This window comes from Canis lupus, chromosome 1 (assembly GCF_003254725.2).
Source record: "Canis lupus dingo isolate Sandy chromosome 1, ASM325472v2, whole genome shotgun sequence".
Classification (NCBI taxonomy): Eukaryota; Metazoa; Chordata; class Mammalia; order Carnivora; family Canidae; genus Canis; species Canis lupus.
Window position 1 is genome coordinate 94,247,039 of NC_064243.1, and position 21,944 is coordinate 94,268,982.

A 21,944-nucleotide genomic window follows, 5' to 3' on the forward strand; every position below is an offset into this window, starting at 1 on the left:
ACCACCCCATGTGTGGCCACATGGTGTGGCCTGTCCCCACCTCCCTGGCACCTGCCCCTGCTCCACTTCCCAGGAGGGGCGACCCAGGGAGCAGGGGACTGGTCGGGGTAGCCTCTGCGCTCCCCACCTGCTCACACCTCAGAGCCGGGGGTGTCCTCGCCCTGCGCTGCCCCAGGGGACGAGGGGGTGATGCCACTGAGCTGCGAGGGCCCCCGGTGTCAGTGGGGACAGGAGAGCCCCCAGCAGAGCCACCCTCTACCCTACCAGGCCCGGGGGGCATGGTTCCCCCTGCCTCTCCGCTCAAGGCCAGCCTCGCCTGCAGACCCTGTGCCTGACTCTGACACAGGGCACTGTCTGCCACCCGCCTGGAGCCTGGGGGGCGGGGGCCTTCTGTCTCTGCAAACCCTCCCTATGGCCTAGGAGTTCGGGGTAGGGACACTGCAGGACAGGATGGGCCTAGCTGGATCCTGGGGTGGGGGCCTTCCAGGCCTTGTTCCTCTTTTGTGTGTGGTCATAAGGACGGTGCTATGGAAACGGAAGGGGCATGAGGGGGCATGGGGGGCAGGCCGCGGGTTCACCCCCTCCAAGGCCCAATCCCTTCTGGAAGCCAAAGCAGGCACTGGGGAGAGCAGACTCCATCCCTCTCTTCCCCAGCAGGGCCCACACAGAAGGCAGAACCTCTCATGAGAAAAAAAAACATATATTTTGGGAAGCAATACAAATCATGGTACAAAGAAGCCATTAGCACATGGAAGATGTGCTAACATGAGAAACAAAAGGCTTTCTTTGCATATACTCAACTTTTTCTTGAAGTAAAGCTTTCCTACCATGACAGGTGTGAGGAGCACACACTGCCTGATGGGATGACACACATTTTTGAAGACTATATGTTGGATAACGGTGAATGTGACCTGAGGCACCTGCCAGCATCAGCCTGTGCTGGCTGGGTCTGCCTGGGGCCCCCAGCTCCCTGGGTGGGCCTTCCCATCTGCTGTCCCTGCCTGGGATCCACTCGGCCCTGTTGGGACAGCTGTGGCCCTTGGGGATGGCTTGCTGCTTGGAGGCCGTCTCTCTCATCACTCTCCCCTGTTCTGGGGAGGAAAGAACCTTGTGGTGGCGGGAGTGCCCACGTCCTGGGGCCTGGAATTCTTTGTGCATATTTATGTCTGAGGCACGCATTCCTTGGTAAAGTCCCAGTTTCTCCACCAGGACCCGTCCCACAGCTGTCACAATCGTCTGAGCTTCAGTAGCTCTGCTGTCCATAACTGATCTGCTTCTGACTGGTACCTCCCTCTGGACAGTTGCTGACACAGGCTTGCCCTTTTGAAGGGGATCTTCCAGTCCTTTGCCTTTTTTATTGAGATTAAGACATTGCAGAAAGTTCCTTACCCTTTTTCTAAAGTGGCTTTCTGGAATAACCTGTCCCCTTTCTGGCATGAGCTGGAGGTATTTGCTTCCAAGGCTATCTCCTGTTCCTCTGACACGGGGAGGGTGGCCTGTCCCACCAGCTTGGAAAACGCTGCTTCCCAATGGCTCTGCACACTCTTCATGCTCTTCTGATTTGGGACTCTGCAGGTCTTCTGTCTCAGCAGTGGAGATAGTCATCTCACTCTGGCTCTTACATGGGTCCTCAGCTTTCGGTATACTGGGCTCCTGCTGCACCTCACTGCTCAATTCACTTGATACAAGGTCATGTGGCACTGGGGAAGCTGGTGTGTCTCCACTGGCATGTTCCCTCTGGGAACAGGAGGATGATTTGTGTGTGGACAAGGTGTCTATGGTAAGGAGGACATCAGTGGGAGAATCTTGCAGGGGCACCTTAGTATCATGGTCTTGGACAAGGTCGCAAGTGCCAGAGTCTTGAAGGGAGATGTCACTGGAAGAATCTTGAAGAGGCACACCAGCGATAGGTCCTTGAGGCTGGTTCTCTGACTCTACCTTTTCTTGGAGCTCAAACTTACTGGCAACCTTTGCTTTAAGGCATGGCTCCTTTAAATCTTGGGCAGCCAACTCTGTAGGTGGTAAGGGGCTTTTACTAGGGCATGGAGATCCTGATCTCCTCAGATCCACATAAATGGTTTGGTTGTTGGCCAGCATACTGGGTTTTAAGATGACTTTCCAAGCAGGGGCCTTCTTGGGCTCTGTCTCCTCCCTGGCCTCTTCAGCCCTTGTAAATTGGGACCTGAGCTTCATCTTCAGTATTGCTACCTTGTTTTGTGAGGCCTGATCCCCACTTTTGTCCTTTAGTTCATTCCTGGCCGTTGCTGAACTTGACTCCAGGTTGTCTTTCTTGGCCCCCATAACAATCTCACTCTCCAGGGCTCTGTTTGTGAGGCTGAGTGTAGAGGTCTGAGAAGGTGATCTGTCTTCCTGTCCAGGTAAAGGGACCTCTGAGGGCTCCTGGACATCACCAGGTGAGGCCTGCTGAATTTCCTCACTTGCAGATGAGGGGACAGGCTGGGGACTCTCTGAGGTGGGAATGGACTCTTCTGTTATCTCCTCTCCCAGATGCGGCTGAGGAGGTTTTCCCAAGAACTTGTAGAACATGGCTCTTGAGTGGGTCCCAGATACACAGGTGGCTGAGCAAGGAGAGGGGTGCAGGGGAAGGGGCAAGGGTTGAGCTTCACATAGCTTGAGATCTATGGGCTCAAAGGCTTGGGAAGGTAGGTCCCACTTATGCCTCACCCGAAACCTTATGATGTGTGCTTCCAACATCTGTCGAGTGTGAGGACTAAGGAAAGGCAGCTCATGGGAGGTATTTATGCAGGGTTTCCGATCATTCAAGGATGCCAGATTTCTACGTTCACTGCCAAGGTGGGACTTGGGCAAACTGTGAGTGGCCATAAACCAGGATCGACGCACGCTCACAGGGATCAAACCTTCATTGATCTGTCCCAATTTCCTGCACAAGTGAACCTCTAAGTTTTTTTCTAGATGTTTCTTACCTGGGCCCCTGGCTAAGTGTTTTCCTTGGTCACTCTTCAAGGTCCTCATCAAATGTCTTTCTAACTCCTCCTCAGAGTCAGTTCCTAGAACCTTTACTGGGAAGCTGGCTGAAACTCTGGAGAGATCTGTTGGGCTTCTCTTCAGACATTGCTGTAGACCGTTACCCAAGTTATTCTGTAGTTGGGATCTTGTTTGACTCTTCCTATAGAAACTTCTAGGGTCCCTGGACTTGGTCCTCTGTGTAGTCTGGCTGCTTTTGCCTTTAAACACAAAGGGCCTTGAGAATCCCTGGTTATCCTGTGCCTTACTTGTCTCTGGGAATTCATTGGGAGGCCACATCAGTTCCAGAGACACTTGGACCCTGTGGGGCAGGCTGTCTCTGTGTTTATCCTTGCTGAGCCTCCTTTGATGGTGGTGTTTTTGGATATTAAAGATTACAAAGTCCCCATGAATGATGGAAACTGACCCGTAAGACTGGGAGTCCTGGTTGTACTTGGGAAGCTTGGGAGGGACTTTGCCAAAGAACTTCCGATATCTTTTCATCATGTAGTGTAAAGTCCTCCCCCTTTCTTGGTGCTTTGGCAACAATGGCCATTCCAGTTGTTGAGTTTCATTTGGGATGAAGAATTGTGTCTTTTCCTGGGATGCAGGGCAAGGTACCCCACAGGCACTCATCTGGGGTGGAAGAGAAGGTGGTCTGATTGGGACAGAAGGTGCAAGATGGGCCTGGGGCTGGGGCCAGATTGGTGTCGAGGGTTGGAGTTGGATCCCATGGTGGGGCAAGGATGAGACATGGGAAAACTGTGAAGATATTTGATCCTGAATTAGAGCTGGCAAGCAATTAGAGAGCCCATTGAATAAAAGAAAGGGAACCTGTAGTTGAGGAGAGTGAGTACAGACCAAAGCAGTGGCCAGCAAGGACTCACTGTGCAGAGAGGGGAGACCCCAGAAGAGCTGGCTGCATTTCTGTTGCAAGTGGTCTTCCAAGATTTTGGGGGATGAGAGCTGCTGAGGACTGGCCAGCTGCTCTGGTTCATCTTTCTGGTTCTGGAAGGATTGTGGGGTTATGGTGGTCTGCTCAGCACTGAGTAACTTCCACATAGTCCCCAAAGAGTTCAGGTGATTGTCTGGGCACAATTGTTTCCCAATTGATCCATCCTTTTCTTTCTCCTTCCAAATCTTCAGTTCTACTCTTTTTGTGATTAGTATTTCCAGCAGCTTCTGGACATCCGAGGTGACAAAAGAGGGTTTATGAGTCTCTATCTGCCAGTTTGTAGGGTCACCCCAGAACGAGGCCTCTGGTGGGTGGCAGGCCAGGTGTTCTTGCTGGCATTTGTGCTGTGACGAGGTAGGGAAGAACAAGGACTTGGTACTTTCCCACCACCAGGAAAAGGATAAAATGGGATAGTCGGCATGTCTGAGGCCTGAGACGGCTAGAATGAGAGATGCCAAAGAGGAATTACCTGGAAGTAAGCTCTTTGTGATTGTGCCCAGTAGGATTTTCTTTAAGTTATTTTGGTCTTCTTGAGGTTCTGCTGGCAGGGTGGAGTCCAGAGGTAGAAGGCGATGGAGAGGAGCAGGGGAAGCTGATGGGGCCAAGGTGTGAGCAGCATTTTCCCCAGACTCCTTCCTTGGCTTGTGGGTTCTAGCAGGTGCTGCTTTGGACACCTCCTCAGGGGCTTCTTGATGTAGGAGGTGATGAAAGGCCCCCTGGTCAGGGAGCCTCCCCAGGTAGCTGCAAGAGACAAGAGGCACAAGCTGCAGCCAGGAGCAGACGTGGCCAAGAGGGTAGGCCCCATGGCCCTCCACACCCCCACACCCACTTCGCAATGCTCCTACTGTCCCTCACCCCAGGGCTTTAGCCACACTCTATCCCCATGGTCCTTGCAGCCCTGGGCTCACACTATAGACTCTGGGAGAATCATCCAGCAGAGAAAGGGGAAAGATTCTTTACCTTTGGAGAAGGGAAATCAGGTCCTGAACCTCCTCTAGTTCTTGCAGGCAATCTCTGCAAGCTTGAAACAGAAAACTGGGTCATAGACATGAAGGCAGGGGCCCAAGTCTTTTAGAGGAGGCTGGGTACAGTGTCCCTTTAGGGGAGACCTTTGTGGTTTAGACTTGGGAGTCCCAAACTTCAGTGTCCAGGGCCACGTGCCACACAGTGACATCAAAGCTCATGATGGGGATCGCTTTGTCCTATACAGAGTACATCCCCATTCATGACCTTGTTGGGGGAGACAGGACTGGGTCACCTCACAGAGGACTCTGAGCAAAGTTGGACAACTTGTCCACAGTTGGAGCTAGAGGTTGACAAGGCCCTGCAGCTCCTGCTGGGCAATACCGTGTCTGGCCCCTTGGGGCTTCATTCTGGCCCAGAATTGGAGAAGCGTCAGGGTTCTGCTCTGCTTCCCAGGAGCCCCCACCAGGGCTCTGTTTCCCAAGGAACAGACTCGGGCCCCAGGATCCTGGAGACTGTGGGGCTGGGCACTCGGAGCAGGAGGGATGGTGTACCTGGGGTGTGCAGGGCTCAGGGGCAGAGGCTCACCTTTCAGAGTCTTCAGAGTCTGGGCTTTCTTCTGGCTCCTGCTGCTCCTTCTCTGAGGCTCCACTCGATGCTGAGATGAGAGAACATGGGGAGACTGGGACCCCCTCCCTGCCCTCTGGAGCAAGCTGCAGATGCTCAGTGCTCATGAACAATGTGACTTCCTACATTTAACTAAGAGGGGAGGGGGCATGGGTTTCTTTCTTTTACTCATTTTCAAAGTAGATAAGTACGTTTTCAGTTTTTCTTCTTTGAAGAATGTACAGAAAGATTTTCTACGTGAGAAATTCCTCTGTCACTGGTCCTCTGCTCAAGAAACACACATATCCCCAGACCTGCAGCATCTGCGTTTCTTCAGGTAAGACCCTGCTCTCTGAGGTCAGAGCCCCACTCCAGCTGCTTCCTGGGGCCTCCTGAGCTCAGCGGCTGCCCTTGATCAGCCCCGACAGAGCAACATTCACCTGAGACACCTGCCCCAGGAAGGTGGCTGGTGAACGGGTTCTCAGGGGCCTGATCTGTGCTAGAGATGGAGCCCTCAGCCATCCCGTCCTCGGCCACTGGTGGTGTGTGTTGAGGATGTTGTTCTGGGGCCCTCCACCACACCTGCACTCCTGGCCTGAGATTGTCAGGTAGAGATCCTCGTGCCCCTCTAACCTCTTCCTGGTCTGGCCTGTCCCTAGACAGATGGTGTTCTGCTCTATTCATAACAATGCATGTGCTGTTCTTTCCTACCTTAGGAGTCTCTCCAGTGATTCAGAAAAGTAGAAATATTAATAGAAAAGAGGATGGGATCATGCTCTACTGGGTCTGGGCCAAGGATTCCTTACCTTCCTGCTGCTTCTGTGTTTCTTATGTGGTGGTAAGGATGGATCATTCCGGAAGTAGGAGAATAACAGGAAGAAGTATATACAGTATACTGTGTATACTCCCAGTATACACAAGAAAATGAAAATGGCTTTAATTGTCCAAGAAGTGGGGCTGAAGCTCAGCCAACCAGCAGTAATGCTTTTCAGAGAGAAGAGGTAATTCTCCATCTCTCTCTTCTGAAATGTGTTAGTGCCAAGTTGCACTGTTGCCAGCAGGCTACTGAGCCCTGGGCGTGGACTTGGGGACAAGAGGCCCAGGCCACATCACAGAGCTTTGGCTTTGTCACAAAGGGCTCCTGAAGGAGGGGGAGGGGACAGAAGAGAAGTAGGCTGGACCACAGCCCCTCCCCCCACCCCCAGCCCTGCAGCTCCATCCCTCTACCCTCCTGGACCTCCACGTACCTCCCCTGGGCAGACACTATTCTCTCTGTTTCTATGAGTCTGAGTTTTGTTTTGTTTTGTTTTGTTTTGCTTTGATTCCATATATAAGTGAAATCATGTGGTATTTGTCTTTCTCTTATATTATGTAACACGGTATTTCACGGTCTGTCCATGATATTACAACTGTCAAGATTTCATCATTTTTTAATGGCTGAATAGTATTCTTGTGTGTGTGTGTGTGTGTGTGTGTGTTGTGTGTCATCTTTATCCATTCACTCCAATATATATGGGTCATTTAAAGCTGATATTTTCTGATTCTTTTCATTTACAATTGCGTGGCCCATCTTTGTCTGTCCTTTCACATTTAGTCTGTGAATGTCCTTGTTTCTGAAGATAGTCTTTGATAAGCAGTGAATAGATGGGCCTTGGTTTTTATCCATTCCACCACTCTATGTCTTTTGATTGAAGAATTTAGTCCATTTACATTTATTATGGACAGGTATATACTATTTCCATTTTGTATTTTTTTCCTGGCTCTTTTTGTAGCTGCTCTCTGTTCCTTTTTTCCTTTTTCTTTTTCTCTCTTCCCTCATCACACTAATGAAGGTGTGATACCTTTTGTTAGTGCTATGTTTAGATTCCCCTCTCATATTCTTAAGCATATTTACTACAAATTTTCATTCTGTGGTGACCATGTCGGTCACATAAACACCCTCTGCATGTAACAGTCTGTTTTAGGTTGCCAGTAACTTAAATGGAAACATACTTCAAAATGCTGCATTTTTACTTCTTTCTCCACATGTTTGATGGTTTTGATGTCACATTGTCCTTTTTATTTTATGAATATTTTCAGTGATTCTTGTAGTTTTAGTCAATTTTGCTATTTTTGTCTTGATATTTTATAAATGACTTATCCAACTACCTTTGCTGTACATATACTCTATATTACTTTTGCAATTAAGATTTTACTTTTGTACATTTTCTTGTTAATTATGCCATTTGTTTTTAGTTTAAATAAGTCCCTTAAACATAAGGCCAGTTTAGTGGTAATCAACCCCTTTTGCTGCTTATTTGGAAAACTCGTAATCTCCCTATTAATTCTGAATGATAACCTTGTTGGGTAGAGTACTCTTGGTTGGAAGCTTTTCTTTCTGCACTTTGTAAAGAAAGGCAGGCTGCAGTCAGGCAGCATTTATTTTTCTTTCTAAAAAAGGTTTATTTATTTGAGAGACAGAGAGAGAGGTGAAGCAGAGGGAGAGAGAGAAAGAGAGAGAGAGGGAGAGACAAACCCAAGCAAGCTGAGCAATGAGGCTGATGTGGGGCTTGACTCACAACTGAGATCATAACCTGAGCCCAAACCAAGAGTCGGACACTTAACTGACTCTGCCACTTAGGCGCCCCTCTATCTGTACTTTGAATATGTCATGCTACTCTCATCTGGTCTGCAAAATTTGTGAATAATCTGCTGATAGCCTAATGGGGTTTCATACATAACAAATCACTTTTCTTTTGTTGCTTTTTATATTCTCTATTTTTTACTTTTGACATTCAAATTATGACATGTCTTGGTGTAGATGTCATGAGATTTTTATATTTGAAACTTCCTTTCCTTCCTGGACTTGGATGTGTGTTTTCTTCCCCAGGTTTGGAAACTTTTCAGCCATTATTTCTTCAAATAAATTTTCTATACCTTTCTCTCTCCTCTCCCTTTGGGACCCCTTTAATTTGAACATTATTTTGCTTGATGTTGTCACATAAGTTCTGAAGTTATCTTTACCATTTTAAATTCATTTTTCTGTTTGCTGCTCTGTCTGGGTGAATTTCAATGCTTTGTCTTCCACCTTGAAGACCCCATCTTCTGTTTCATCCAGTCCACTGTTGAAGTTCTCTAGTGTACTTTTCAGTTCATGTATTTTTCAGCTTTGTGACTTGTGTTTGGTACTTTCTCATACTTACTGTTTCTGTTGAAGTTCTCACTGTAATGAAGGAGAGTTGGAAGAAAGACAGGCAAGGTGGGACAAGGGTCCCCTGCCCTAAGAGGAAATCACCCTTAAAAGGATTTTACACCACCCTGGAAGGAGCCATCCACCCTTTCTCACATGAAAGGATAAAGACCGGATTGAGTGACAGGCATATGGAGAGTTAATCAGGTTAAAACAGCCCACACCAAAACGCCTGTAAAACCCCTTAGGCTTAGAAACCTGGTGGCAGCCCTCTCGGGTCCCTTCTCTCTTTGAGAGCTTTGTACTATTGCTCAATAAACTTTGATTTGCTGCCCATCACTCTTCACCTGGTCTACCTTTTCATTCTTTGAAGCCACATGATCAAGAACCACAGGCACTAAAGGAAAATAAATCCTATAACAACTGTATTCATCCATTCTTCTCCCAAGGTGCATGACACCTTTATGACCATCAAATTGAATTCATTACATGTAGATTATTTATCTCCATAACATTGAGTTTTTCTCAAAGTTTTATCTTATTCTCTTGTTTGGAACATATTTCTATTTCCTCATTTTGCTTGACTTTCTGCCTTTCTATATATTTGGCAAAACAACTACTTCTTTCAGTGTTGATGGAGTTGCCATATGTAGGATATGAACTTTCCTTCTCACCCTTGTCCTAATTCTTGGTTGTCTCCTAACCTTTGTGATTGTCTAAATAATCTGAATTATTTTTGATGTGTCCCTATTGTTGAGGGTGTGCCAGGACTTGTCAATGTTCCAAAAAGAGAAATCTAATTTAACACTTAGTTTTTAGGCTAATGGGCAGGCAGATTCTTAGACAGAAGCTTTTAAAGTGTGCAAACATATATAGTCCTGTAGGGTGACAATTGTAAACCCAGCTGGACTCCAGACTGAGAGATCTGAAGGCATCTCTGGGTGACAGTTTCAAAACTCAAGGCTCCAGATAAGTGTATAAGCTCCTTTCTGGGATGTTTGGTAGAGCTGTAGTGAGGTCAAGGGGGTACACAAGGATGGTGTCTCTCTGTTTACATTCCCTGGGAGCACATCTGCAGCCTCTAGAGGTCTGGAAAACCTGAAACTTGTCCATCAGGTTGAAGCTCTGGGGTAAGTAAATAGGCCTTTTTCACAGGAAGACTGCAAAGTGGGTATTCCAGCATCCTGTCTGTGCAGTGCCCTGGGGGTGTTGGCCTGCCAAGAAGTATCTTTGCAATTGTTATATTCCCTTGGAGCACAGGAATGCCAGCCTCCTTGGCCACCAGGCAAACAAGGGACATCCCCTGTGTGGTTTGCACATGCCTACTGGCTTTAGTAGGGCCCCTGGTATATAGAGGAGGAAAGGCATGCTTTCTGAAAGAACGGGAAATGCCTTGAGTGCATGCACTCATGGATTTCAGCAATGCTGCAAGAGAATGCCTTGTCTCAGGCCTTAGGCTGAGGGCAGAAAAATGCCCTGACTGTTCACACTACCCTACCCTAGCCAGGGAGTAAAGAATTGCTGCTACCACCTGCTCTCTCTTGCTTCAGCAAGGCAGTGGACTGTGCTGCTCACCCCCACCCTTCCCAGTGAGGCAGCGGGAAGCTGCTGTGTCTCAGTGTGCCTACCCATGCTATCAGGGTAGGTAGAGAGCACACAAATGGTGTCTGCCAGAGCCTTTGTCTCCAGAGAGGCCCCTGACTCTCCTCTTCCCCTCAGACGGATACCTCAGATGAGCAAATAAATTTCCTTGACATACAGTCTAGACACTTTAAAAATTGGTGCTTTTGAATGTGATCCCAGGATGAGTGAGATTGAATATGAGCTCTTTAGAAAGAAGGAGAATCTGTTTCCTATGGTACTTTGGATTCCTGGAATGTCATCCCCCTTGATTTTCTAAGCCAGGCATCTTTAGGAGCTCAGCTCTCTGGTGAAGATCCCAAGAGTTGAAGTAAGGCATCAACCCCTCACTCTTCCAGAAGAAGCACTTGACTGGTGAGACCCCTCCCTATTATGTGTTGAGGCACTAGGGGTTGAGTTTTATGTGAAGACCACATCTCTGCCTCTCCTACTTGTTTTGATGAGGTTCTTTTATCTCTATTTGTGGGGAAGCAGTTCATACAAATTTCAGATCTTTTTTCACAGGGAAATGATCTATACATAGCTATAGCTTTGGTGTGTCTATGGGAGGAGATGAGTTCAGGATCTACCTTTGCTGCCATCTTGAATCTCTTTCCAGAATATACTTTTATAGTGTTTTTTTTCAGGCAAGATAGTACATTTCCAAACTATTTCCTCAACATCTAACAGGTATATTATGTAATGGATTTTTCCTCAGGTCATTGCTCAAATCTGTGAAATGGTATTAGTTTTACTCTTCTTGACCTGTTTCAACCTTTAAACATCTCTGAGTTCTAAATGCATGTTGCCTTTCTTTCTAAGATCCTGGGAGGTATGCCCATTTTAAAAGCCTTTCTTTCTTTCTTTCTTTATTTATTTATTTATTTATTTGCCATTGATATTTACTGTTATGCCTCGGCACAGAGGCTGATTGATGGGGGTGTTGCATGAACATTCCCCCTGCTTGTTAACTACACTTTATGAGAGTAATGTGAGCTTTCTGTTTTTGATAATTTACTATATTCTCCACTGAGGACAAGGTAGGGAGTGAATCTATTGCTGTAAGGCCAAAGCGCATGATTGATAGTATGGATATAAAACAAGCCGAGTCATTGGCCTGTGTGTGTGTAATAGGTTCTGTAAGTGAGGGACAAATGGGAATGATGCAAAGGGAGAGAATTGAAGTGACACTAAGAAATAATCTCTCTATTTTTATCTTCTTAAATGGCACCAGCCTGGATCAAAACATTTCATAGCACATAGAACCAATGAGTCAGAACTCATATTGTAATTACATATCCATTATTCTCATGTGAGCTCTTGGATCATGATTTTTCAGAGATTTTTTTTTTGAGACATTTTTATGGATAGATGGAAAGGTGTTTTTGACAGATATCACTCTGGCAAGTGACTTTGGAGACATAGAAAGCTGGAAAGAGCATTGCTGGAAATTAATTACTTTTTGTGAACCCAGCAGAGAACTGATGTTACAGGAAAACAAGCAACATGAAATCTAGAGAGTGATAGGCACCTACGGGAAGAAGTAAGAGCTCAGCATTACCTTACTCAGGGCAGACACAGACTGAATAAGTTATAAGCTCAAACAAAGATTCAACCAGAAAATTTTAACAAATTGAGCAATGAAACAAACAAGTGCTAGATCATATTCCAAAGAATAAAATAGCTGTCCATGAGTCCATATGAAAAAATAAATAACAAAAATTATTAATAATACAGATACAGATATTCCTGCCTCCAAGAGGTAGAGTTTAATTTCCTTTCCCTTGAGTGTGCGCTGAATTTAGTGATTGGCTTCTAACTAATATAGGTTTGAGAAAAAAAAATGTAAATTTTCAGCAAAGAAATCTGGCAGATGCCACATAAACCAACTGATCAAGCTAACATCCCTAATGATTAGTCATGTTGCTGTCATGAATGCCCCATTATAATGCATAAAAAGGGTATTCACCTTTGTGCTATGCTTCCTCCAAGCCATAAGCCCAGCCTAATTATCAGAAAAATCCAAAATGAGAGAACTTCAAAACTGAAAAAGTCATGAAAAGCAAGAAAGGATGGTGCAAGTATCACAGATTGAGGATGACTAAGCTGATACTTAACTAAATTCTCTGCATTATTTTCCTTATTTGGATTCTGAGAGAGACAAAGGACATTAGTGAAAAAACTGGTAAAATCAGAATAAAATCTGTAGTTAACAATGTAGTACCAATGTTCATTTCTTAGTATTAAAGACATACCATGGTTATATAAGATGTTAACATCAAGGAAAGGAACTTCCAGAAGTCATAACTTTTAGCCTTACAATAAGAAAAATCTAGAAAATTGTAAATCAATAGCTTTTCTTGGATTTATTAGAGAATCAAGGCTTCAAGGCTAATTGTCACCCTGACATTTGGAGAGGCAGGCACACACAGAGAGATAGGAACTGAGCCTGGCTTTCCTGCTTCCTTATATCTATCGCAGGCACCACTGCAACCACGAACTAGTAGGGAGACTTAAATGATACTTTTGACAAATTGCTGGAGGCTGGGTGTGACTAGTTGAGAAAATCCTGGAGGCCACAGTCTTGGGGGCTTCCCCAACAGGACCCCTGTAGGTTCTTATGGTGAAGATGGAGAAAGGTGCCTTGGTGGCTGTGGAGGGAGTGGTGAATAAAAGGAGGAGGTAGTGGGGACATAGGAACTATTTGGAAATATATCCAGAGCTTTCTATAGAGCAGAAGCATGCTCTTCAGGAGAAAGAACTTGGCCAGGAGGAGATTCTGATATTTCATCCCAGTCAGGGGAACTTCAGCCCCCTGCATCCTTCCTTGCTCATATGAGGGGATAGGTGGGTGAAACATATCAATAGAGGATAAAGCCTCCAGAAAAAGATTGGGAATGCTGCAGTTAGGGAAAGGAGTAGGGACACAGGGAGAGAGGCATATCCCTGTAGCAGAGTCACAAAAACTTGTGGAGGCCACAGCCCCAGGCAGAGTCCACTATGGCCTGGGATTTATTGGCAGGTTATAGAATGCTTTCTGTCCCTGACAGTCTATGATGATACCTACAGGTCTCCAGTCTAGTTAAAGTAGGTTATAGCCGAAAGAACTGCAAGACATACACACATTTTAGGATTATTTGTTCCAGCTCTGTGAAAAATGTTGATGGTATTTTAATGGGGATTGCATTGAATGTATAGATTGCTCTGGGAAGCATAGACATTTTAACAATATGTTTCTTCCAATCCACGAACATGGAGTCTTTTCCCCTTTCTTTGTGTCTTCCTCAATTTCTTTCATGAGGTCCTCAGTTTTCAGAGTACAGATCCTTTACCTCCTTGGTCAGGTTTATTCCTAGGTATCTTATAGTTTTCAGTGCAATTGTAAATGGGGTTGATTCCTTAATTTCTCTTTCTTTGGTCTCATTATTAGTGTGGGGTAACTGGGTGATGGGTGTTAAGGAGGGGATGTGATGTCATGGGCACTGGGTGTTGTATGCAACTGATGAATCACTTAACTCTATATCTGAAATTAATAATACACTATATGTTAATGAATTGAATTTAAATTTAATTTAATTTAGTTTAGTTAAAAAAAGAATTGCAGGTCAAAGACTGTCTCTGAAGAGGAGTAGTTAGGGAAGCTCCAAAGTCAAGAAGGGAGACAAAAACAAGAACACTAGAGGAATTTGAAACATCTAGCACCCATGTTACCACAAACATTAAACATGGCCCAACTGATAAAGATCAGAAAGTTGGATCTACATAAAGGAGGAGCTTCCAGGGAGGAATGAATGAAGGCAAAATGGAATCCTTGAGTTTGTCAATTCTTAATTGATTTCTAAAAGGAACTCTTCTTATTTTTTTTAATATTTTATTTATTTTAGGGAGAGAGAGAGAATGCATGCATGTAGGAAGGGTAGAGAGAGAGAATCTCAAGTAGACTTATTGCTGAGTGGGGAGCCTGATGTGGGACTTGATCTCACAACCCTGAGATCATGACCTGAGTGGAGAGCAAGAATTCCAGGAGTCCCTGAAAGGTAACTGTTTAAAGTGACAATAGTAACAATGTGTTACCTAGTTATAGAACATGGATAAATGAAATGAATGACAGTGATGTCATAGGGATGAGGGGAAAGGATTGGCAATACTTTGTGATAAGGTCCTTACACCACACATGAAGTGGTGTAATGTTATTGCACAGTGGCCTTACATTATTTATAAATACATACTGTAAACTCTAGGGCAACCACAAAAAACATAAGGAAGGAATTATAAATTCTACCATAAGTTAGGAGCTAAAATAGAAATGTTATGGGAAATTGGGAACTTGGCATGGGGAACTGTGTGCAATATTCTGCAACTTTGCTAGTGTTCTAAGACTATCCCTAAAGTAGTAGAAGTTCAATATGTTCTTTTTTTTCTTCAATATGTTCTTTAAGTGTAACTGCTTAGTTATGAAACCATCTCTTAAATAAATTAGTGATGCATCTCTTGACCTCAGTTCTCTAATCAGTTGTTTGAGAGACCTGGAAATCAGGTATTTGGAAAGAGGGATATTATAAATAATAAAGAGAAATACGAATATAAAATGTTACAGTAAGTAGACTGTAGCCTTTCTGTACCATGTAAAAATTAGAGAAAAAAAAAAGCATGTAAAGTTAAAATTTTGCTTAGTAATCAAGTTTTAGTATTTTGTTTTATTTATAAGTGACCTGGGTATCTAAAGAATATTATTAACTCAGTTTAACATAAATTTAAGGTTTTCAGTTACGTAAAGAGCTTGGAAACTATTTTCATACCACAAATCATAAGTACTGTTAAAATAAGGTTGGTTGGAAGAATGGTTTAATTTGGTTAACCATGAATTCACATTTTTAATGATCTGAAACAGCTGGTAGCTACAAAGCTAGTTTATTTAATCAGGAAACCTTTTTAAGTTTAGGAAGAGCATACCCAAATAGAATAAAAATGTGTGATACTGACAATGTAGCTGTCTTTATTCAACCAACAATATCAAACTAGTCCTTTTTGCCAAAGACTTAACCTAAATTGTGTTAACTTGAATTTTAAAAATCTTTGAGTTAGTTTCTAGAAGATATTCGAAGATATATTTCCCAAATTTCTGGGAATTTCAGAACTGTTTAATTTGTATAAATGTTTATTTATCTTTAAAGCAACAGAATAGAGGTCCTTTTAAGGAATATATGGTGTAATTTTGTAATACCATCCAAAGGTAAGAAACTACTACATACTCACAGACACAAAAACATATAGACAGACTCAAAGTGAGAGCTGCAATTCTAAAAGTTCAGCCACACATCAGACAAAAGCACATGGTTCCTATTTCTAGTTGTGCAAAAGAGCTAGTTATCATCTTTGCCTCCAATATTTGTGGAGAAGATCTTTGAGATTTCCTTTGCATTGATGTGTAATCTTAGGAAGACTGTGGACTAAATTTTGGGCAAAGGACCAAAGAGAGACCCTGTGGCCAATATGAGTGTTTCTGAAACCCATCCAAGTAGCAAAACATCCCACATCATCCTTCCAATGAGCTTCTCAGTCTCAGGTGTTAGCAGCTGTTGTGCTTTAAGTTTGTGAAGCTTCTGTCTCTACAGAAGGCTGAGCAGGGGACAGTGTGTGGTGGTAAAGTAAGAGTTTCTTGGAAAGTGGCTATCTTATTATATTTGTCAGTCAAGAAGTTTCATTGGCTTTGGGAGGTCTGGCTTCTCCCATGAACTTTGATTTTGAGAATACCTGATTCTTTGGTTTGCAATGAGCCTTCTAACAGTGACTTGGGGTCTATTTTTTTTTTTAATGGGTCTTCTTGCAACTGTCATTGAATACTCTTTGTTTCCATTAAAGGGAGCTTAGGGGTCTTGACAGGAGCAAAGGAAGGTCAAGTTGTCAGTGAAAGCCATTCAAGGGCAAAGGTACATAGGCATGAGTCAGGGACCTGGAGCGGGAGGCCATCAGGAGAACAGAGAGTATTGGTGTTCCAACTGGAAAATTATTCTCTGTGGCCCTAGGACTAAGCAGAAAACCATGGTGGGTAGTAAGAGGTTGTAGTAAGATAGAAAGACGTTTGGATAAAGGCATGTCACATGCTAGAAATCTCAAATGCATGTCACCTCTAGAGTTCTCTCTACCTCCCTGGGCTACACAGCCTTTGTTAGAGAAACCGCCTGTAGGGATTCATATTTCTGTTCTCCCACACAGATGGCTAACCTAATACTAGATGTTATACCTTTGCTCTAATTTTTTCTTCTCCTCTTACTTCTGCTCTTAGTAAGTGAGCCATTCCACTCCTTTCCTCCTTTCCAATTGTAAATTAAATGAGCTGAACATTGCAAACAGAGGGAGGAATAGAGAACCAGTCTCTTGGTTAATCGTGGCCTCTTTTTATCTGAATCCCATTGTTGCATCTTTCTGCTTTAATGGGATGTGCCGTTAATAAGAAATAAAGTAATGAAGCAAATGAGTCTGAGATGTCTGAAAGTCACATAATAAGCAATGAAGGAGGGCTGGTTTCCACAACCATATGACAGCATCACTAGGCCCAGAACACTCTAGACACACATGAGTGGTTTGGGACCACTGGGTCAGGGATAACAATAATTTTATGTGAAGCCCAAATAGATAATGACTATGTGTTCAGGTGAAGAAACTCTCTTTACAATAAACCAATTAAGAGTGCCTGAGGATAGGAACACAAAAGAGAATCACTGTACTTATAGATAAATAGAGAAAGGAAGCTACGGGATACCAACAGATGTCTCTATATCAGTTTAACTTGCAAATTAAAAAAAAATGTGGTTTTAATTTGTTTGTAAACAAAGCAAAGTTTAAAAAAAAATAATCCCTTGAGCCAGGCAAATAATCCTTATTTCATTTCAGTATCATTAGGAACACCAGTAAGATACTCTTGTGTGTCATAATTGATAGACAAGAACACAGTTTAGAAGCCCAGATGTATTCATGATATTTAATTGTTATGGAGACATTGAAGACTGTAAACATCTTGATGTGACAAGTTTAATAAACTTATATTTCTCAGTGAGGCAACTATGGAGGTACATTTTTCAGTCCTAACGCAAAGGGTGTGGGAAAGTGACAACCGCTGCACCTCTGGGACTTCTTGCCCCACTTCCCACCACCCAACCCTTCGTTCTGGGGCCATGCTTTCTACAGGTTTCTCCCAGTCAATGACTGGTTGGTGGAGCAGGCCCTCCCTGCCTGATGCAAGATTTTTCCAGTAGATAGCCTTTGCTCTACAGCTCCCCATCAGCCTGGCAGAGGCTGTTTCAGAGCTGCACTGAAGTCTGAGGCTCTTCTTGCCCAATCCTGCCTCATCCCCTATCTCCTTTCTCAGGTGTCAGACCTGCATCTCTTTTGGAATGCTTTCTGCTCCTACTCCTGCTTCTTCATTCTCTGCAGGCATTTCCCTGGCAAATCACTCATGTGCCTGATTCCATCTTGGCACCTGATCATAGGAGAATGCAAAGTGACTAACTAGGAAAAACAAGGAAGGTTCTCCCTGGGCCCTTCTGGACTCCATTGATCAATAATAAGTGGGTCCTTTTCCAGGAGTGAATGGTGACACTCAACTCAGCTTACCATTCAAGGCAGGAAAGCAAGGATTGATTTTCACTCCAGATAATGAATGATCCGTTGTAGCTACATATAATAAAACTTGGGAGGCATCTCCAAAGGGCTGGAAATGCTTCATCTGGATTTAACACAGACAAGGCATTGTCGTCCTACAAAACCACACAGATCTAAAAATTGATGGACCCCCCAATTTTTTTTTGATTCTCCATCTCTAGAAAGATCTTAATAGTTATTTTTAGCTTATAATATTGCATTATTCATGTCACGTTAATTCTTCTCAAAGAGTTTAAAATTTGTTTTTATGTGTGGTTTTCCTTCTCTTACAATGCAAATTCAGATTCTAATTAAGAGAATAAACAGGCATCATGTATGTCTCCTTATCCATTCTTTTTTTAATACCCTAAGCATTATTTCCTCTCCAACACCATCTGTTTGAGTCTCCTAATCTACGTGAGAACTGTCTTCCCAGGTCTCTAACTTATCAACTAAGAATATTTAGTTACATCACTTAAAAGGAAAGGTTTTGCCTCTTGGAAGAGCTAGAAGCCACTCCCTCTGTCTGCAGCTCCTTCCCTCAGCTGGCCACCTGGCACAGCCCATCTTGTCACTCATGTCTATACAGCCAACCCTCTAGAGGAGACCTCCACGCCAATTCTTCATCACAGGTAGCCCCTTCCTATCTTTTCCTCCTTGGTTTGTCTAAATAAAATTATTTACTTTGTTTGCTGCCTTAGTAATGAAGGAAATGCATATTAAAACATAGAGAGATACCATTTCCCAACCATCAAATTGGACACAATTAAAAAGAGCAACACTATCAACTATAAGTGGTGACATGGATCTCCTGAGTCTTTTAACTGCTCCTAGGGATGCAGACACTTTATCATAGCTTAGTAGATATGAAGATGTGTAAAATTTTGGACACAGTAATTGCACTGAATATACTCTAAAGAAATTACAGCCCCTATATCCAAAATCCTCTCTAAGAAGATTCAGAGTTATTGTCATTATAATATCAAAAATGGAGTGGGGGAGAACCCAATCCAATCAACTAGAATGGATACATTTGCTTAATATAGTTTTATGATGGGATATAATAAAGCAATGACCATAGACCGCAATGAAACTTTATAAGAGTTAATATTATAAACATGATATTGAGCCAAAAAAGCAAGTCAAAGAATACACACAGTATGATTCCATTTATTTGAAGTTCAAAAACATGCAAATCAGGGGCGCCTGGGTGGCTCAGTTGGTTTAAGCCTTCAGCTCAGGTCATGATCCCTGGGTCATGGAACCCAGCTCTGAGTCGTGCTCCCTGCTCAGCGAGGAGTCTGCTTCTCTCTCTTCCTCTGCCTTTCCCTCTGCTTGTATCCTCTCTTTCTCTCAAATAAATAAATAAATAAAATCTTTTAAAAATATGCAAATCAAAGCAATATCTTATGTAGCAGTATATTTATATCCAATAAACTGTAAAGAGGAACAATGGGAATAATAAACGGGATGAGATTAGAGACAGACCAATAGAGGTCTGCAAAGGCATGCATGAGTTTTCTTTCCTCGGTGGAGTGGTTACGCGTGGGTGTTCATTTATTTTTATTTCTTACATCTTGTGCATAACTTACATCATTTTGCAAGCCTTAAAACGTAAAGCAAAATAATAATGTCAACAAAAAACTGGGGAAAAGTAACATAAACAATAACAGCACCAAAAAATGAGCCCTATCCACTAGAGGGTATCACACAGGTTACAGAAAACACATTCCAGGGGCTGCTTTGTACACCAGAGCCAGAGCTTTGTTTCATAACATCTTAAGGATTTGGTGAGATTTTTAGCTTTTGAAATAGTGGTTCTCTTTTAACTCCCTGTTACCCTGTTCATAACAAACCAAGTACAAATACAAATACCTCTGATAGTTTTTAAACCTAAAATGCAAATAAAAAATTCTATTTCTTCTTTGATACATGCCTTTTGCATCATTTTCTGGAGTTGGACTCTGGTTGTCTCCATACATATGGATCTCATGCCATGATGTGTTCACACCTGATCCCTGGGATGCCGTGGCAAAGCCTCTTAGAACCTGGTGACCCTAACAAACAGACAGAAATACTGAACCCACAGAATTGAAATGGATCAGATCAAATGTATATGGCTTTAGGCCAGTGGCTTTCTGTGTTAACAACCTTGGAGCATATGTACAGTAGCCAGAAAGGGTACTTTTTAAAAAAGATGTAATTGTTTATTTGAGAGAGAGAGAGAGCAAGTGAGTGAGCATGAGTGGGAGGTGCAAAGGGAGAGGGAGAGAGAATCTCAAGTGGACTCTCTGAGTGCAGAGCCCAAAATAGGGCTGGTTTTCATGACCCTGAGATCACTGTACATATGTTCTGAGTGAGTTAATTTTCTTTTCAGTAATGTGTATTTTAGCTCCTTAAAAGTACCTTTTCTGGGGGTGCCTGGGTGGCTCAGTCAGTTAAGCATTTGACTCTTGGTTTTGGCTCAGGTCATGATCTCAGGGTTGGGCGATCAAATCCTATGTCTTTCTGACCATAACATAAGGAGGATTGAAATACATGGAGAAGAGAGATGATTAAAGATGTCTTGAGTTGGAAAATACCTCAGAGGCCATGCGACCTCCCTCATGACTGAATTGAGACACCAAAGCAGCAGGTAGGGCTGAACCTGACAGATCATTCTGTGCAGATCCCCTTCCCACTGCTCACCCCTCTTCCATTAGTTATTTATTTTTTCAGTTCACATTTTTATTTGATAGGAAAAGTTGTTCTTACAGCAGAAATTAAAAGCAAACAGACAATCAGAATGTTTTCAGAGGCATGAAGAAATAGGAAGACAGTCTCACAACCTCACTAGGCAAGAAAGGGAAAATTGGTTTCAATCCTTCCCTTCTTCTTCTGGGAGCTCCTCACTCAGGTTCTTCCAAGTCCTGAGCCATCAGAACTGCCCCTGGGGCCGCACCCCTCCACACAAGGCTCTGTCCTCCCGGACCTTGAACTCAAGGCACAGATGTACGCTCTCATCCTCATTCCCTTCACCTAAACTTCTCTAAAACCTGGGAACTGGCAAGATTCCCACAGTACCGTCTCTCAACAGGAGCAAAAGAAGGTTGTTTTTGGACCTGCCTGATCATAAAGAACAATGTGTGTTGTTATAATTGGTGATGAACCCACTATTTTAAAAAAACCCACAATAATATATGAGTTGTAAACATCCAACCCAAACTCCTTCAACCTCTTCTTTCAGAAAACCTTTCATAATGATGTGAAAATAAACTATTTTTAAAATCGAATTTACTGGGGTGTTTTTGTTTGTTTTGCTAAATGCATGACCTCATTGTTTATACCTACAAAGGCAGATTTCTTCCTTTTGAATCTGGCCCCTCAGTCAACACCATGATGTACCCTGATGATACACTGACAACCAAGTGTCATTCTTGAAAAAAATGTGGACTTTTCCACTGTTTTCTAGTGCAAGAGTTTTGCAACCAAATTTCTAAAATACAAGGTGTTGTTGGTTTCGTCAATAAACTCTAATAGTTGACCTTAGGTTATGAATATAAATTTTAATTAATCATTAATTGGTTCAGTTTAATCTACTAATATTCAATACTCAGCAGTCCATAAAAAACTAAGCATGTAGTATTATCTATTGCTTTTAGTGTCAATTTTTAGCCAGTCTTGGGGACCCTCTTGGTTCTAGGACAAAGCCACTCTTTGAAAACAAGTGCTCTACCTCGGTATCCATCGAAAGATGAATGGATAAAGAAGATGTGGTTTATGTATACAATGGAATATTACTCAGCCATTAGAAATGACAAATACCCACCATTTGCTTTGACGTGGATGGAACTGGAGGGTATTATGCTGAGTGAAATAAGTCAATCGGAGAAGGACAAACATTATATGGTCTCATTCATTTGGGGAATATAAAAAATAGTGAAAGGGAATAAAGGGGAAAGGAGAAAAAATGAGTGGGAAATATCAGAAAAGGAGACAGAACATGAAAGACTCCTAACTCTGGGA

General features: G+C 43.1%; 1 protein-coding gene and 1 long non-coding RNA gene across 4 annotated transcripts in view; one reads left to right on the top strand and one right to left on the bottom strand.

The window, feature by feature from the left end:
• Positions 1-684: 684 nt before the first annotated feature.
• LOC112644830 (spermatogenesis-associated protein 31E1-like) lies at positions 685-6,615 on the bottom strand. Its single transcript, XM_025423541.3, has 4 exons — positions 6,316-6,615; positions 5,492-5,561; positions 4,901-4,961; positions 685-4,681 (listed from the first exon to the last, which is right to left on the bottom strand). The coding sequence occupies exons 1-4, from the start codon at positions 6,520-6,522 to the stop codon at positions 742-744; spliced, it is 4,278 nt and encodes a 1,425-aa protein (XP_025279326.3). The 5' UTR covers positions 6,523-6,615; the 3' UTR covers positions 685-741.
• The window catches only part of LOC112644831 (uncharacterized), a 44,749-nt gene continuing 27,857 nt past the window's right edge, over positions 5,053-21,944 (top strand). Inside the window, exon 1 of one of the 3 annotated variants that reach the window (XR_007401718.1) lies at positions 5,053-5,846. This is a non-coding gene — a long non-coding RNA (uncharacterized LOC112644831). The remainder of the gene's footprint in view (positions 5,847-21,944) is intronic. The other 2 variants (XR_004811188.2, XR_003126789.3) reach the window with 2 other exon arrangements.